This window comes from Microtus oregoni, unplaced genomic scaffold, assembly GCF_018167655.1.
Source record: "Microtus oregoni isolate MIOR12 unplaced genomic scaffold, Mior012 000017F_ref0000208, whole genome shotgun sequence".
Taxonomy (NCBI): domain Eukaryota; kingdom Metazoa; phylum Chordata; class Mammalia; order Rodentia; family Cricetidae; genus Microtus; species Microtus oregoni.
The window spans coordinates 29,124,800-29,144,463 of NW_024543076.1; the positions used below are offsets into that span (position 1 = coordinate 29,124,800).

Here is a 19,664-nt window from a genome sequence, read left to right on the forward strand (position 1 = left end):
ACATGATCTGTGAATATTTTCCTCCATATTGCATGCTATCTTTTTCCTTTCTTGATAGTGTTCACTGATGAACCAAACTTCTAATTTTTACAATCAATTTATTGATTTTTTCTTGTACTTTAAGTATGCTATCTAAAAGTCTCTTGCCAATTCTGTTGATCAGAACTTTCTCTTCTACCAATCATAGTGTTGTCTATTATGTGCAACCAATGCTCTAGTGTCTCTGTCAGTGGTAGGGATGAAGCCCCGATTTCATTCTTTCTCATGTGCGTATTCACTTGCCTCGGCATCACTTTTTAAAAATATTCTTTCTTCATTGCATAATTTCAGTCTTTTGTTGAACACTAAGTAACCATAACTATGAGGGTGATTTTACTCTTAGTTCACAATTCTATTTAATTAAACTGTTTATTTGTGGTTTTGTGAGTATTGTGTTGTTTTACTTATTAGGACACATGAACCTTTGAGTTGTGCTTTTCTATCTTTTTAATTCTTTTTTGGAATTATTTTTGGATGCTCTCTATTTTTCTATTTCTAAATAGCCTTTAAAAGTCATTTTTCCTCTCTATACAAGGAAAATGGGATTTTGATCACATCATTAAAGTAATAGATTACTTTGGGGGAGTACTGATTTTTCTAAGTTATCAACAGGAAGTTTCTAAGTTATCAACAGGAAACACTACTTCAGTTCTTTAGATCCTCTTTAATTATTTTTATTATGTTTTGTTGTTGTTCATTTTAGAATAAATGCTAAATTTAGCACTCAATATTTTATTCTCCCACAGGCTATCTCTCATGGAACTGTCTTTATTTTCCCTTTTGATTACTACTGCTAGTACTTAAAGACAGAATTGACATTTTTGGTGTTCATTTTATTTCTTTAAACTGTGCTGGAAACATTTATTCATGTTACCCTTTTGCTTATGTGTGGATTATTATGACTTTTTAAATAGACTGTGAAGGTATTACTTCTTTTTTTTCCAGTTTGGATGCTTTTCCATTTCTCTTTACTAACTTAATTTTTATAGCTGGAAATTCCCATGCAAAGTTGTCTAAAAGCAGCAAAAACTGCCCAGGAACCCTTGCCCTGTTATTGTCTAGAAGAAAATCTTCCAGCTTCATGTTATACACTATAGTCATTTACTGTGAGATTTCCTTATTAGCCTTTTATCAGGTTAAGGATACTTTCTTTAGACCCAATTTGTCAAATATTTAAAGTCCTAAGAATGTATTCAAAATTCTGTCACTTTCAAGACAACTGTGTGATTATTTCTCTATATTCTATCAGTATGTTATATTATTGTGATTGCTTGCACATGTTAGATCATCCTTGAATTCTCTTGGTATGTAATTTGTCCAATATGCTACTGTATTTGGCTTAGTACCTGGCTACTCAGGATTTCTGTGTAGATTTCCATCAACAATATTGGTGTATAGCTGTGTCTTTGTCTTTGTTGAGGGCAAAGCTGGTCTTAAGAGGAAGAAAGTAATCATTCTTTTTCCATTTTCTGGAACAATAAGAATACTTGATGTTTGTAATAAGATCTTATCTTGAACTGATTGTTTTGGACCAATCCTTGAGAAGGTTTTTATTTGTTTTCCTTTGTTTTTTATAACTATGTCATCTTTATGCCTCAGACCTAAAATGTATTCTCAACGAGTCTTTGTGTTTTTATGAGTTCCTAGAATTTTTATCTTTTTAATCTTAGATTATCCAATTTGCTTCTTTAGGGTCATACTAATGTGTCACTTAGATTTCTGATTTTAATAATCTGAGTCTTCACTTCTTTCTTCAACTCTTGCAAGAGATTTTTTTTTTTAATTTTTGAATCATGATGAGGTAACTTTTAACTCTTATCTTTATAATTTTCGGTCTTCTGTTTCATCTTTCTCAGTCCTAATAATTATTTCTTCCACCTTCTGCTAGATATGGTTTAATTTGCTCTTCCTTGTCTACATGGCATTATTATTATTTAGGGGACAAAGTTAACATAAACATTTAAAGTTCCTCTTCGAATGTGAGCATATAGCTATGGATTCCCATCTGAACCCTGCTCTTGCCATATGCATAGGAGTTATAATATGTTTTTTCCATGTATTCTATTCTTCACTTTCTCTTGGATTTCTTTTGGAAGTCTTCTGGTTGTATTTATGTTTTATTTCATACCATGTGTCAGTTTTGCCTTTGATTTCCTGTTGCTCTATCATGGTCAGAGAACATATCTTGTAAGATTTCTTTTTTTTTAAACAATCTTTTTATTTCATATACCAATCCCAGTTCCTTCCCCCCCCCCAACCCCACTCCTGATCCATTCTTCAGGGAGGGTGAGGTCTCTCATGGGAAGTCAACAAAGTTTGTCACTTCATTTGAGTCAGGACCAAGGCCCTCCTCCTTTTATCTAGGCTGAGCAAGTTCTTCCTCCATAGGGAATGGGCTCCAAAAACCAGTTCACGCTCTAGGGATACATACTGGTTCCATGGCCAGTGGCCCCACAAACTACCCAGGACACACAACTGTCACCCACATTCATAAGGCCTAGTGTGGTCCTATGCAGGTTCCCCAGCTGTCAGTCCAAAGACAGTGATCTCCACTAGCTCAGGACAGATGTCTCTGTGAGTATCCCCATCGTATAGTCATGACCCCTTCGCTCATAATACCGCTCCTCCCTTTCTATGATTGGACTACAGGAGCTTGGCCTAGTGCTTAGCTGTGGATCTCTGCAAATTCCATCAGCTAGTGGATCAAGGTTATATGATGACAATTAAAGCAATCATCAATTGCCTACAGGAGAAGGCCAGTTCGGCACCCTCTCCGCTATTGCTTAGACTCTTAGCTGGGGTCTTCCTTGTGAATTCCTGGGAAATTCCCTAGTGTCAGGTTTCTCGGTAACCCCATAATGATTCCCTCTGTCAAGAAATCTCTTTCCTTGCCCTACCTCTCTGTCCTTCCCCTAATTTGACCTTCTCAATCCCTCATGTTCTCCCCCTCCTCTCCCCAGTTCCATGCCCCCTCCCCACTCCCAACTTATTCAGGAGATCTTGTCTATGGCAGTTTCTCAGGAAATAGGGGAGCCCTCAAGACCCAGCAATACCACACTTGGGCACATAACCTAAGGATGCACCCTCTTTTCACAAGAAATTTGCTCAACTATGTTCACAGCAACATTATTCCTAATAGCCAGAACCTGGAAACAACCTAGATGCCCCTCAGTTGGAAAATGGGTAAAGAAAATGTGGTACATTTTCACATTGGAGTACTACTCAGTGGTCAAAAACAGTGACATCTTGAAATTTGCAGGTAAATGGATGGAAGTCGACAAAACCATCCTGAGTGAGGTAACCCAGACCCAGAAAGACAAACACGGTATGTATCCACTCGTAAGTGGATATTAGACATAAAGCTAAGGATAACCAGCCAGCCTACAGTCCATGGACCCAGAGAAGCCAGAAAGCAAGGAGGACCCTAAGAGAAACATAGATAGATTCTCTGCAAAGAGAAAATTTTGTATGGATTCAATTCTTTCATATATGTTGATATTTACTCAGCTATGTTAAACATGATTTCTGCTACAGAGTGTTTTCTCCATTATAGAGGATGGTAGTCATTTTGCTGGTGTGAAGTGGAGTTGTCTGTGTATGTCTGCTGGTCTACTTAGTCTGTGGTGTTAAACTCAGTCCTTTTCTCACTATTTCACGCTAGGATTCTCAATATTTTTATAGATAGGGATACTATATTCTCCAGATATTATTTTAATGCTAGATTGTTCAACTGTGGAAGTTTTGATTCCTGTGTTTTGAGACTGCAAGGATAGGCACATAAAAACTACATAATCATTTTGATTGTTGTCATGGTGGATTGACCCTTTGGAGAAGGACATTTTGCCTCTTTGTCTTTGGAAAAGTTTTTGTAATAAAGCTTTATTTTGTCTGGCAGTAGCACAACCAACACAGATAGATCACTTTTCAGTAGTATTGGTATGGTTTAACCAATTCGTGTTAATTCCTTAATATTTCTCCTTATTATTATTCCTTTCTCCTTTTGGGATTACACTTATATGTTATAACTCCATACAAATCAATAAAGTAGAAAATGATAACAGTAGTGCTCAAGTTATATGAAATATATATACACACATATATTATATGTTAAATAAAAACATATTTAGAAATAGAAAGATCCATTCTTAACAAATATTTGAAAAATAAAATTTAAAAGTGACTCTAAGTCATCGCTCATATTTTTAAAAGAAAAGGGGCACAAATAAATATTTTAAAAATTATTGACTTCCAAATCAGAGAAAATGCTGTCAACTGTGTGTGTATGTTTATGCATGTTGTGTGCATGTGTCTATGTGTGTGCCTGTGCCTATGGGGGGAGTCCGTGTTTCTCTGTGTGTATAACTGTCTGTGTGTATGTTTCTCTCTGTGTGTAGCAGTATGTGTTTGCATTATGCTTCTGTTTCTGTGTGTATCTGTATGTGCCTATAGGTGCTGTGTGTGTGTGTGTGTGTGCATATGTGTGCATTCCATTCAGAATAAAATATAGGGCCTCTATAATGTCCTCCAGCACACAGTTGTATTTCTGTTTCACAGTGGAGGTCCCTTCCTCTCCTTGTTTGCCAGTCTCCCTTTCTTTTTTTCCTCTCTCTCTCTCTCTCTCTCTCTCTCTCTCTCTCTTTTTCCTCTTCTCCTCTCCTCCTCCTCTCTTTCTCCCTCCCTCCAGCTCTCCCCCTTTCTAAGTTATTTATTTAGTCCACATACCTGTAATTCAACATTTAGAAGGTTGGAGGATTTTAAGTTTGAGGTTAGCAAGGGCTGCAAACTGAGTTCTGTCTCAAAATACAAAAAAAAAAAAAAAAAAAAGATTCAAACAAGAATATCTTTACTTTTTGACCTACCATAGGAAGATAATATTTATCAGTTAGACTAATTTTGCAACAAACAAAATAACTTTATCTTACCCAGTGGCTTATTAGTTTTCAACAGCTATATGTCATAGATATTCAGGTAGTGACTAATAAAGTTTTATTAAGTATTTTCCGGATGCTTAGTATGTCGGATGATTGCTCTAGTTAACAAAATGTTGGCAGAATTATGAAAATGATATTCTTCATCAATTTTATGTGCATGGAAATTAATGCTTATACTTTTTGTCCATTTCATATTTGTAATCCAGTTAAGAAAACTGAGAGAAATATGTTGATTTAGGTAAAACTGAAAAACTGAAACCAGCTCTCAGTAATTCTATTAGTGCTTTTCTTTGTGTTTGGGGAAATACGCCTCCATTCTTTTTATTTATTAATTTTTATCATTATTTTATTTTATGTTTATGGTGTCTTGCCTGCATATATGTCCATATACAACATGCTTGCCTGCTGCCTATAAATAAAGGCCCAAAGAGAGCATCAGGACCCCCGGGAATGGATTTGAAAATGACTGTCAGTTATCATGTACACGCTGATAATTAAACCTGGGCCCCCGGAAGAGGAGCCAGTGCTCTTAGCTGCTAAACCGTCTCTCCAGAAGCTTTTTTGTTTTCGATATTTTATTACAAAACACACAAATAGAAGTACCTAGCTATGTTGAGATTATCAGGAAAATTATAGGATAAAAGGAAAGGATGAAGCATAAGGATGTAATTACAGATTACATAAATACAAGAGAATGAAGACATCGAAACAGTGTCCAAACATTTAGATGTTTTAAGTGTAGGAAACAGAGATGAGATAGCATCTCACTTCAATCAGCTGTCACTATAGTGCTGGGGACACTTCCTGGCATACTGATAAGAAAGCATGGTATATCTCTTGGTTTAGAAATCAGGATAGAAATATATAAATAATCTCAATGTGCAGTTCAGTCGGTGAGAATTAAGCTCTGGTGAGCATCAAGGAGCTGTGTCGTGCTACTGCACAGTAGAATGACCATAGGTGACAGAGCAGTGAGCGTGTCAGAAAGCTTGAAATCATTCTGAGTTTTTTCATCATAAAGAAATAATAAATATCTCATATCTACTTAAATAAGTTTGATCACCTAGGTTTTAAATTTCATGAGGTGTATGTTATCTAGTAAATGGTGGCTGCAGTTCTCCATGACATCACCACTAGCCCCATAGGGATTGCTAGGTTCCAGTGCCAGGCAGGTTTTCTCTCTTATCAAGCAGGTCTTAAGTCAAATTATAGAATTGCGGCTACTGGAAAGGAATGTAGAAAGTAAGAGAACTATTCTTTCCTGGAAAGAGCCTCTCACCTATTTATATAATACTAAATTTTCAGTCCTTGCTGTATTATATACATACAAGGAATATTATAGGAACTGAACAGGTTATATTTACATATTAAATAAAAAATAAATATATTAAAGCGTTTGTTGTTGTTGTTGTTGTTTTGCTTTTTGAGACAGGAGTTCTCTGTAGGAGCCTGTCCTGGAACTAGCTCTTATAGACCAGGCTGGCCTCGAACTCACAGAGTTGACTTCACAAGCCTGTTCTTGTTCCTTATCAGGACAACTATTGAAATTGGAAGTATAGTTAACCTGTTCGTAATCATAAGATGCACACCATCATTCTAAATCGGATTCCCATGTTGTCATTTACATTCATAATCCTCACAGGCTACAGATAGAAAAAGGAACCGATCTTAGTTTCTCTGTGGAGTTGCCAGGGAAACTCCCGGTGTTACACAGGTCCCAAAACCCAATGCCTTAGAACAAGTGCGTAGCTACCCAGGATTTGGTGTTGATAGGTCAGGTCATCTGCTGGCCTTGCCTGGGTTTGTCAACCTAGAACATTCAGGGACAAATCTCGTGGCAAGTCCTGGGTACGGACTTGGAATATTTGTGGTTTATTCTACTATCTATAAACTGAAAGGTAAGGAAAGACCTTGATGATACACAGTTTTACGGGAAATTACATGATGCAATGATACAAACTGCAGATCAAAGAATTTATTTAAAGTGAGTTAACAAGCGTGGCAATCAAGGTTTTGAAGAAAATGATACAAATCTTGTTTTTATCTACTCTTTCAGTTACAACTCTTTCGTAGGCCTCTAAAGTAGGGCTGTTACACAGTCCCACCATTCTTCCTTCCCAAACCTAACTGGGATAAATTTTGATATTTTGAATGATTATTTAGTTTTTTAGTCTGCATACCTGAACATACAAGGTTCCAAACTGCTCTTAGCCTTTTGAACTCGAAGCATCATCTGGGAATCTCCTGCACAGTTTTCTGTGCACACATCAACTCACATCTTATCCTGACAGCAGAGCAATGTGGTTACTTCAAATTTGTTTTAAGATGCATTCTGCATTAACATCACTACGTTGGTTAATGTTTTATCCGCCAAATGCCCTTATTGCTACTGTTTTCTAGAATTAAGGTGCACTCTTTAGCTGTTTATCTTGCTCCACCGAACCCTTCCCAGAGTTTCGCAATGTGATCTAACTCATCTTCTCTTTTATGCCACTTTATTTTGTATTTTTTCTCCTTTTATGTCATTGAAAGCATCTTGGAGACCACTCTTCGGCGGGCTTTGTTGATTTCCTCCATTCTTAACTTGTCCACTTGTAGATATATCCACTGTGTGCTGCTACTATCCTTCACTGTCATCATGAGAATTCCCCCTTTCTCTTTCTTTTAGAGTTCACCCATTCCTGCTTCCAAGTATCTTACAATTTTGGTTTATTTATTCATTGAGCTGGAGCATATCCTTTAACAGCTTTCTTAGAAAGAATGTTTATGAGGGAAACTCTCAAGGACTTTAAGTATTTCAATTGGATCTATGATTGATATAAAATTTTCAGCTAAAAGTAACTTTCTGTTGGAATTTTTAAAAACTGTTCTATCTTCTAGGACAGATATATTGCTAAGTCTGTTGTTAATTCAATTTCCATTTTTGTCCCCAAAAGCTTTTACAATCATATCTTTACTGCTGTTGTTTAAAAAATCTACATAACAAAAGTTGAAATTTGCTGGTTCTTATAACTGGACTCTTAAAATCTGGGAACCCATTAAGTTCTAATGTCTTCATTGATTTGATACTGTACTCCTGAGTTGGTGGATTCATATTTAAATGAGGTGGTGACTCTCTTTGTCTCTTACTTTTTGAGTTATGAGCTTCTTTTTTCTCTACTTTGCTAAATCCACTACTGCTAATCACCGCAATTTATGTCTTCCGAGAGAAAAGCCTTTCCCAACACTTCCCCATCTTCAATTTATTTTTTAAAAGAAAAAATATTTTCCAACTGTAACATAATTGTAATGGGAACTTGGGAGAAATTTTATATATATTTTATATATATATAAAATTTTATATTATATATATTCTTGTGTTTTTAAAAGATATAACAAGATGACACCATAATCATGTTTGCTAGTTGCTGATGATGAAGTTATTAATTTTAGGCTGATTTTTAGTAATTTATTTTAGCATTATGCAGAACAAACTTTTCCCTTGTGGTTTCCTTTAAGTTATTGAAGTAATTAGACTTAAATCAGTACTCCAATTTCCCATTTTCCATAATTGCTGTCATATTTCCTTCTATTTATGAGTTAAAACATTTTCTTCGAGCCCAGTTTTAAATCTCCTTGCTGTTTACTTACACAAAAGTCATCTCCAACCTAATCATTTTTACTCTACACATTGCTCTTGATGCAGTCTTTCACAAACGATAAATGGTGAGTTTGTATCATTGTACAACATGCTTATAAAATAACCATTTCTTTTAAACATAGTTCCAAGGTCAGTAGAACATCCTCAGTGGAACTGGCGGACTAAACCACAAAGCCGTGATTTTGATGAATTGAACCACATCCTTCAAGAGAGCAAGAAGCTGGGGAAAGCCCTTGAGAATCTCTCTCGAAGTAAGTTCATTTTCTTGACAATAATTGAAATTCAGAGCTCATGTGTAAAGTACAAACATCATCGCGATTGGCAGTAATCCATTTCTGACATCCTCATTATCGTTTCATAAGGCCGAGGAATGCTAAGGGAGTGAGAGCTGAAAAGAGGTTTGACTGTGCCCATGGCTCAGATCTGTCCACAGGCTGCACAGTGGGCAGAAGCTATAGGACCTTTGGAGCAGCTAGACTCTGGTCCCCTTATATGGTTTCTATCACATAGTTCAAACGCACGTTCAGCAGCCTCTTCTTCATTCTTCCGTTATAAAAACCACTGTTTGGTGTCGTTCTTACAAATAAGCATTTCTTTCTCCTCCATGAGTTTTGGATGTCTATACACCATTGCAGGCAATAACTGGGTCAAATTCTTCTTAAAGTCCTCTCAGAGCCTAGCATGAAGACATGGCACTTACTTTTCCCCCAGAAAGCAACATCTCTACTCTGAGGGCATGACCTGGAGATTTCACTATCTATAAGGGGAACACTACAGATAAATCACTTCTATGATATGTTTCTCTCATCTCCAAAGCACAAGAAGTTGCTGCGGCTGCCAGGGGAAGGGAGAAGCTGTGGGATAATGTGTCCTTCAGGCGGCTTTTCAGTCACTATTACCACTATGGGATCAGAAAATCCGACAAGCATTTTACTGATATAGTTTGGTGACTGTGGACTGTATTTGCAGACACACATGTGCATGTTATGTTTTAAGTAGCAAGTTAATGATATTCCTATCTTAATCTGTGTAGGTATTTATCCATTTCAAAAAAAGAGAAAGACACAGTCAGACGTCTTCATAAGTCGTTAAAAATCATGGATTCATCATAATTTTCTTTTGATGCAATCTAAGACTAATAATTCTGAAATGATTCTCTATCTTTTTCCCAATAGCATAGTTTTACTAATTTCATGTATCAAAGTTTGTCATTGTCCCTTGGTACACTTTTGGAAAAGTTTTAAGATATATATATATATATATATACCTATGTATATTGCATTATTAGACAGTACATTTATACATACCTTTATGTGTTATACATTTACAAAAATAAAATTTTCATTTAAAAGTAGAACCTTTTGAGACTTTTGTGCAATGAAGAGAGTTGAGAAACTAAGATGCCTTGCAATAAGATGTTAAACCCTGAGATAGGATTTACAAAATTCCTGCTTTGAGCTAGATTTACTTTTGAAGCAGAAAACAACAAAGTGGTTTTCAGTTTATTGTTAAATTGAAAGGAGCCTGATACCATTAATATGGCAAAGGTGCATGCTAATATTTCTGAGTCTGATGGGTTGGGGAAGTGGTTGGGCTAAAACAGCTTCTTCATTCTTTACAAACATGAGCGCCAAGAAGATGAATGAAGAACGAGCTTGATCCTTCTCCGTACCCATCAAACTGTATCCTGTAAAACAGTGTAGCAGCCTAGCAAATACTCGCCTTGTTGTTCCTCCTAAAGCCTGGTCTGCCCCCAAAACTATTTACTACAGGACTCTGCAAGTATTTCATGATATACATACCAGTCTTCAGCTCAAGTGTCAGTTTAGACGGTGTTTTTGCAGACTTCTTATCATGTAGTCCATTCAGGTTTCTATAACAAAGCACCACATGCTGGTGCATTCTATACTCATATAACATACTTCTCCAAGTTATGAATGTTGTTAAGTCCAAGATGAAGTGCTTAGCTGATCCTTGTTTAGTGACGTCCTTTTCTTGTTGCTTGTTTGCTTGAATGTTTGTTCATAGACAGTGCCTTCTTTCCACTGTGGTGGAGGACCAGGCAACCCTGGGGGTCTCTTTTGTGTGGGCACTAACACCATTAATAGCAGAGGAAACTGTTGTAGAATCGTTTCCCAGGCTTCACCTAGTACTGCTATAACACTGGAGTTCAGGCTTTAACGTATGAGTTTGAGGAGGACACAGATAATCGCACTTGCACACAGGCGAAATTCCTGGGCAGAGTTGTGCTCTCTGAAGCCCATGGTGGGCTTCCTTAATGCCTCAGGATAATCTGGGGAAGCAGGAACCACTTGGGCTCTCAGCAGGAGGGTAGAGGAGAGGTATCTCTGTGATTTGCGGCTTCTTACAGGTCACGGTGGAGCATTTCTCCAAAACTTCGTCTTCTTCCAAAGGGTGTGCCTGGTGAGGTCAGGTTCACACAGGTTACTCTCTCATCTTATTTGTTCAAAGCCTATGAGACTGCACTCTGATCAAGGGGCAAATATCGCTTCCCACTCGGTAGCCCTACTCAGACTCAGTGGGAGAAGGACTGTTTAGGTGCAAATCTTGGGAACTGTTTTAGAATTCTTCCTGTCGCAGATACTTACCAGACTTTACAACATGATCAGATATGTACAACACACCAGAAATGTAAGATCAGTCATACATGAAAGTTTCTAATTCCAATTGGGTACATTAAAGACTATTAAAATAATTGCATGGAATTAAATTTAGTGAGATAGATACCCTAATGTATCGATTATCAAATTTTGGTAGGCTTCATCTAAAATAAATCATTGCAATCTATTATAGTCACATCTTAGTTCTTAGTCTTCAAACTGTAGTGTGAATTTTAATTCCCAGCTCATCTCAGTATGAAGCAGGGCATTTCCAGTGTTTGTTCTCCACAGAAGGAGATGAGTGGCTGCTGAACCAGGCTGCACAATCTAATGATAAACACACACATGCAGCATACACACACACTCACACACACACACACACACGCATGCACATACGCACATACATGCACACATGTAGACACACACATGCACACACACACACATACACACACACACACACACACACACACACACACACACACACACCAAGCTCCCCTCTTGAATCTGACTTTCCTCAGACGTTCTCATTTTCCTTCTTCATTTTACATACAGGGTGTCACGCAGAGCAGCTAGCACTCAGTGTCTCCACTGGGTCCGCTTCCTGTCACTCTTTAAGGCACCAGTGACTCTGCTGGAATTACTTTCACTGCCATTGCCAATTGATTCCAGCTGCCCAAGAGAATGGCATGGTTTGTGGTCCTCGCCCAACTGAACTGCTCCAGTAGTTTGTACTGTTGGGTGCTTTCTTTAGACTCATTGAGCTCTGTCTTCTGCAGAGCTGGTGGCCGCCTGATCTGCCCTGCCTGCCCTCATGTCCCTGCATGTAGGGTCTTCCTTGGGAACTCTTTCTAACCTGTGATTCATCCTTTGACTCTGTTCTTTACTCTGTCTTTCCAACTTACCCACACTCACAATGTATTCATCACTCCCCAGGCTTTCATGAAAGTATTTGGATGGCATAGATCCCCACTTAGGGATACCACCATAAAGTCAGCATAAATAAAGGGAAAGAAACTTCTCCCCAAGGTGATCTTTTAGCAAGCTGCCTTGGGTGGTGTTACTATTGCTAATCAAACCCTTCTACTATTCTCTCTCTCTTACCTTCCCTACCATAGCTAAATTACCAAACCTTGGTCCTTTTCCCTTTGAAATACATTTTTTAATTTGATTCATTTCTTTTCTCCTATCAGGCTCTAGTAGCTTACACTCTTAATATCATTGATTAGGTGATTGGTTTAGCTAGTCATCATGATCCATTTTATTCCACTCATGTGGAATGCAAGGAAATATGGAAACTGTTGCCCCTGCCTTGTTGATTTATGAGGGAATCGGTTGCCTTATTCCCATGTTAAAGAAATGTTGTGGACTGACTTTCTGTAGGGTGACATGAAATAAATATATTCTCATCTGGAGAATGGCTTAATGTGGTGTTGTAGAAATACAGATTCTATCCATTTTGTTATTTTTTTTTTCCATCTTTAATTAAAGCCATTCAATGCTGTTGCAGAAGGAGAAGTTTCCCAGGGAACCCAGTTTCTATTGCCTGGGTGTGAAAGCCAAGGGGCACTCATCATGTTTATATGCATTCTACAAAAGCTGCAAGGGAGTCTGGACACCAGCAAGTGTGTGGAACCAGGAGGAGTATGGCGATAATTTGGGAATGAGAGCTATCCTTCTGCACGCTCACAGTTTGTTTCTCCAGTAAGCCCACACTGCAGCTGAAGTGACTCTCAAGTCCTGGCACTTGTTTCACATGGCTCCACTTAAGAGCTCAGAGCAATAACTTTTCGGTCTGGCTTGACCATGTCGTCAGCGTTATGTCTTACAGCTTTTAGATGTTCCACCTCCCATTGATGTGCCTCCTGTCATTTATCTGTTTAGTCTGCTCTCCTTGAAATCTTATCTGGCACAGTTTCCTTTGCTAATAACCTGCCTTTCCTTGCTTCAGGTCAACCCTATCCTCCAAGATGAACCCGCTGCTCTGTCTGACTCTAGACTGAATTTGGATTTAGGATTTTGAGACTCCATATATTTCCGTGAATGTACTTCCCTGCCGTTATCTGTTTTTCCTTAATCTCTTCTTCGGACCCAGAGGATTTTAAGGAAAGGGAAGTCATTCTAAGGACAGAACTCTCAGACTCCTAAGGACTTGACAATGATTAGCACTGCACACTGTCGTGGTTTGCTGGATGGGTGCTCCAGCTGCCTCCATGACTTCCACATATATCTCCTTTGGAATATCTCTGTCTGCTTTTCTTTAATTCTGAGTCACCGACGTAAGATGACATGGGTTTGGTTGAGCGCAGGTTTGTTTGCTGGAAGCTTTTCCTGTGACTATGACATGAACTGGAGGGCGATTCTCAAAAACAAGTAGGTGAAACTGTGAACAAACAAGGTGAAGTGAAAAGGCAGCCATTCCCTGTTCTGTGCATTTGCTTAAGTAAACCATTTTCTCAGTGAACTCCTACACCCAGAGCAGCCAGGCTCCTAGCAGTTTATGAATTTGCTCCTCGTCTGCATCTGGCAGCTTCCCTGGAAGAGGCAGTGGTGGATGACTGTCTTCAGGCCATCCCGACATTGCCCTGTTCATCATAGCTCGTGTGAAAAGACCGTGTGGAGCTTAGTCAGGGAAAGGCACTCAGTTGTTGGGAAACAGAAGGCAGACATCAGCGCACTGTGACTGATAGCAACAATCTGAACTCAGTCAAGACAAGAGGGAACAGAAAACTTTTGCGGTCAGTCAATCATGAGCATACAAAAATAAATCTTCTCTAGTCTAGCAGCCTGAGGAATTAGAGAATAACAACCCACATGGCAGAAGCACAGAGCAAGAAAGGGACTGGGGGCCATATAACCTCCTAAATACTTCGAGGAACCGATGTTCTCTACACCCTACCTTCTAAAGATTCCCCAAAGAGCTCCCATCAGTCTGGGATTCAGCACTCAGCCAAAGAGCATTTGGGGAATATTTTGCATTCACATCTTTCATCCTGTTTCTTTCCCTCTTGTGATAAATGTGTGGATTTGATAACATGAAATATAAAATGTAAATCATGATAAAAAAGTAGAGGCAGATTATGTAACAACCGGTGGCTCACATTATCACATGAATTTAGTGTCAGTGACAAATGACAAAGAAGACGGATAAACAGACCTGCATTTCAAGTTTACACTGTAGTTTGGAAGCTGGTGTGAAAAAAACATAACTTTTATACCTTTTAGAATATGATGTAAGAGCTGTGAGGGTGTGGGGTACTTCCAATTTCATAACAGAGAATGCATCGTAGCTGTGTCTAGACAGAACAAAGACAAAGATGGGGCAACAACAGAGAGTGTCCCCAGGATGGATGCTCTCAGATGTGAAGGCAGATGCTCGGGGTAGGAACTTAAGGAAGAGCGAGTTTCGAATTCTTGATGCGCAAAAGGATCAGAAAATATGAAAACCGGAAGTCTAGCTAGAGACAGTTATGGGAGTAGGGACTGGCACACTCCAGAGCCTCTGAGAGCCACACTCCAACAGTCTCTGCTGCAGTCATCACTGGAGCAGTGTGGCAGACAGAACTGATGAACAGAGGGCAAGGGAACCTGAAATAAAGCAGTAGCCATAAGACGGGAGCGAAGAATGTAGAAGATAATGTATTTTATGTAAATTGAGAACTTCCTGTGACCAAGCCTTCTTGATTATAAAGAAGGGTAGGAATAGGGACAAAAAATGTACATAGTTTGTTCTGTTTTAGGTTTTCTTCATAAGAAAGGCAATTTCTTCCTCCCTGTGTCCCAGATAAGAGTTCAGGAGAGTTTGAGGGTAATGTAGCATTATACTTCAAACTCTACTCCCAGATACAGTGAGACTATGGGCAGAGTCAGTCATGGTCCCGTTTCCAGAAACCAAGGGCACATCTCAGGTGGCAATTTCGGGTGAAGGTGAAGTTATAAGTAATGGGATGGGAGTTACAGATGCAGAGATAAAACAACTCACAGGGAATGCACACACACACTTGAGAACTGTGCAATAAAAGGATCTGATGGAGGCAAAAGAAAATTAATCTTTAAAGATGTTGGATGAAACCCAGAATGTATTTATGGGATCAAGGAGGAAAGGATTCAGTGTTAAATAAAGTCTGTAAGAGAAAGATAGAAATCCCCATGTTGTATGTACAGTTGGCTCCGCACTGTGCCTCCAAAGCGCATGGCAGTGGCATTCTCACTAGTGGGTAGCTGGGAGCTACATAATCTCTCTGTGTGCTTTTATCTGAATATAGGACGAGAGGCATCCATCCCCATTCTCATTAGCTGTCTGGGAGTGAGGGAAAGTTTCTCGTTTTCTACTCTGGGTTATTTCCTCTTTCAGAGGTCACCTGATAACGGAACTTCCAGGAGGCGGGGTCTGCTGCAGCTCACAGTTTGGAGTGTTCAGTCTGTTGTTGCTAAGGTCCATGCACTGGTAGAACGTCATGATGGTGGGAATGTATGATAGAGAACAACTTTTATTTCAAGACTCACAGGAGCAGAGAGCAAGGAAGGATCTGGGACCCATATAACCTTCAAAGGTGCCTCCTAGTGACAATATCTCTAGACTCGGCCTTCTAAATATTTTACCACTTCTCTAAAGAGTTCCCGTCAGTCCAGGGTTCAGCACTCAGCCTATGAGTATTTGGGAGATGTTTGTATTCAAACTATAACATTCATTCTGGTTTTCTCCTCCTGTGAGAAACATATGTGGATTTGATAGATGAAATACAGAAATTCTATCTTTACAATAGAAAAGTTCTTAGTTTGATTGGATAATCATGAGCTATGATGCTACTTTTCCAAACATGGTTTTAAGACAAGAGTAAGAGCAGAAGTCAGCCTGTAGTAGATGGAAGGGTGGGTAGTAGATGGGGAGAGGATTAAATCATGTGCCTTCCTATAAAAAGTATTCATGGAAAGAGAGAGTGCTAGTCATGATGATGCTTGCTTATAATCCCAGCATTTAGAAGATGAAGGTAGGAGGCTTAGAAGGTCAAGGTCAACTTTAGTTTATATTGATTTTGACACCAGTCTCCTGAGCTACATGAGACCCTGATTTTCTTTGTTTGTTTTGTTTAAAAAGTGAAGATCTGAGAGATGGTAGTAGTTAGTAGAATATAATGGGTGTTGTTTGAAGTCCGGGGCTACTTCAGTTTGGGTTCCTTTAGGGGATGTGTGTGTGTGTATGTGTGTGTGTGTGTGTGTGTGTGTGTGTGTGTGTGTGTGTGAGAGAGAGAGAGAGAGAGAGAGAGAGGACAGAGAGAGGAGAGAGAGAGAGAGAGAGAGAGAGAGAGAGCTTCCAACCATCACTAGTTGGAATGCCACCACAGTGCACAATAGAGGCACAGTGCAGAGACAACCACACATATAATGTGTGTATTTCTACCTTTTTCTCACAGACTTTCATGCTGGATAGATAAGCTTTATAGTTTTATAAATGGTTTATAAAAACAAAAATACTTATTATTTAGTCTGTTACAAATTAGCCAATCAAAAATGAATCCCTCAGTTCTGCTGGGTGTGACGGCACGTGTCTGCAACTACAGGACATAGAAGGCTCAGGCCAGTCTCAGCTACAGGTCTCAAAACACAGAAAAGCAAGCAAGCAAACAAGAATTCTCTGCCGTAAAAGAGGTTCCAGAGTGTTTATCAGGTGATTTGGTATTTTTTTTTTGCAGGTGTCTGCTTTGTGGTTATCTATTACAGTAAATGGTTTAGATTCATTAATTCTAAAAATGAGCCCAGATTCGTAGTTATCAAGCTCCCTGGTGAAGTTTGGTTTAATACTGATCCCCAGTCTCTATAAGCATTGAAGGCCTTATGCAAAGCCCGGCAGTTACAATCCCTTCTTAGAGAAGAGCTGTGGATGTTCTCCTAGGTCCTGGAATGAGTGTCTGACTGTTCGTACAGAAGGCTAGAGCTTCCTGCTGCCATTGAGAAGTGTCTCATTAAAATTAGTGCAACTACATTTAATCAGTGTAAGCTTAGATTAAAAATGAAATGAGTAATTCCCTAGGCATTTTGACACTGAAAACAGAAAGTTAAGCAAATTATATCTAATAGAATAATACTTACTAGACTAATTCATTAGGCAAAGTCATTAAAATATGTAAATGTTAAGACTATCTGATAATCCATATTTTTGTTAAGTATGGTCATCAGACTAACACTGTTAGTAATAGTTAAGTCAGATAGGTCTTTCTTTCAAGCAAGTTTCCCAATTAGGTAGACTGAGTTTATGATGAATCTCATTGCTCCTTCAACTGAAGTATGTCTTCCTTTTCTTCTGCACTGCTGAACGTGTCCCAACCCTGGAAAGCAGAGAAAGCAGTTCTTGGTGCCAGCCACGACTAGAACATCCTGTACCTTGCAGCAAGCACTTTTCTTTGCTCTTTCTTTCTCTCTCTCTCTCTCTCTCTCTCTCTCTCTCTCTTTCAATCCTTCTTTCCTTTCTTCCTTCTCCCCCCTCCGTCTTTCCTTTTCTCTCTCTCTCTCTCTCTCTCTCTCTCTCTCTCTCTCTCTCTGACTTGCCATTAGTGTTTATATGTGTTATAGACAAGCTAGGTAAGTGATGTTCTATTGCACTCCTTATGAATAGTGGGTTCACAGATATGAGGTGTAGAAGAAATTCAAAGATTAGGTGATCATTTTCTAAAAATTGGATCAGAAAACTATTTCTTCAGGTTCAAGGCATCTGAACAGCAAGTTAAAAAGACCAAGAGAATCAGAAATCCCAAGCAATTGAACTTTGGGTCATTTAACTCAAGATAGCTAAGTGTTGTGACTTTGAATGGGAATTTCACTTTGTTGCATCTCCCTGCCTTTTCTCATATATGGAGACTTGGTCTTTTAAATATTGATATTCAAGGTGTTCCATCTTAATCTTGAATTAATACAGGAAAGGGACATTTCTATAGAATCGTATTAAATGTAAAAACAGCATGTAAGATGTATTTACCTTCTATAATCTGGAATTATGCATTTTAGGTGTGTTTTGGATCATATTATGGTCCATGTGGAATGCCAGAGTTCTTTCATTTGCATTAAATTTGAATTTTTTATAGTAACAATTTCTAATTCTATGTATCTTTAAAAGACCAAGCATTCACAAAGGTATGATGCTTGTTAGACCTATATAAATATTTATAATTTCCCAGGAAGCTGTGAGATGTCCAATCTGTCATCTACTCCTGAAGGTGACACCTTCTCCACTGTGGCACCCAGCTCCCACGCCTTCACTCCTTCACAGAACAGTGTCTTTGAATCAAGGTTATGCCTCAGTCACCACCCATATCCCTAAACCAGTAGTTAGACTGTCTTTCAGTGCAGTGATAAATTATTTTATTTTATTCTCGTGAATGAAGTTTTTGCTGCCAGTATCCATGTGTACCAGTTTTTGCCTAGTACCCACAGAGGCCAGAAAAGGACAGCTTTTCCTCTGGAAAGGAAATCACAGACAGTCGTGAAACACTATATGGATGCTGGGGACCAAACTCAGTTTTTTGCAAAAGTGGCTAGTGTTGTTCATTGATAAGCTATATTTTCAGCTCCAACAAATAAATTATTAGTCTCCAAGTGTATGTGTGTATGTATGTGTGCATGTGCATGCATGTGTGTGCATGCATACGTGTGTGTGTGCATGCATGTGTGTGTTTGTGTGTGTGTGTGTGTGTGTGTGCGTGCATGTATTCCCAAGTGTTTTGAGGCTGAAGTCAACATCAGTTGCTTTTCTGAATGGCTTTCTGTTTGGTTTTTGAGATAAGGTCTCTCATTGAATTTGGATCTCATCCCTTCGTCTTGATTGGCTGGCCAGGAAGCCCCAGGATCCTCCTCACTAGGCTTCCCCAGTACTGAGATTATAGGTGTGCAGAGCCGTGTCTAGGTTTTCACATAGGTGCTAAGGCTCCAATCTCAGGTCTTCATACTTGTGCAGCAAACATTTTATCGATGGAGCTACCTCCTGATCCTCACCAATAATTTTTATCCAAAAGGATGTTATAGAATATTGCTATACAGAATGCATCCTCAGATCTGATGGATTTCTAGTTTATCTACAAGAACAGTGGCCCATTGCTGAGATAGTGCGGACATTGTTCTGCCTTGTGCATAATTGACTCACTGGCCGGAGTAGGTCTTACGGGAACTGATAGAGAAGCCTGTATCCCTCCTGCAGGTTATCTGTGTCTGTGTCGGAGGCAAGGCTGAGCACTATGAGACTCCTGTTCAGGTTTCTTTCTGTGTGACTTCTTCTGATTCTCCCATGCGGCATAGAAGCTTCAGGCTTGTCCTTCAGGCTCTACTGAACTTGAGCTTCACATCCCTTTCTGACATTCTTCTTTTCCCTTGCACTTTGGGTTTTTTTTTTTAATATTTCCTAATCCTTCTTTCTCAGACTTGACACCAGTTCATTTCTGCTGTCTG

The 19,664-nt window shown here is 38.9% G+C and overlaps 1 protein-coding gene across 8 annotated transcripts in view; it reads left to right on the forward strand.

The window, feature by feature from the left end:
* Window positions 1-19,664, forward strand: part of CUNH8orf34 (chromosome unknown C8orf34 homolog) — a 381,887-nt gene that overhangs the window by 107,409 nt on the left and 254,814 nt on the right. For 7 of the 8 annotated variants that reach the window (XM_041667625.1, XM_041667630.1, XM_041667629.1 and 4 more), the window contains one exon: window positions 8,733-8,861. The exons of the other annotated variant lie outside the window; for it this stretch is intronic. In XM_041667625.1, the coding sequence (XP_041523559.1) occupies window positions 8,733-8,861 (129 nt within the window). The remainder of the gene's footprint in view (window positions 1-8,732; window positions 8,862-19,664) is intronic. 8 annotated transcript variants of the gene reach the window in all.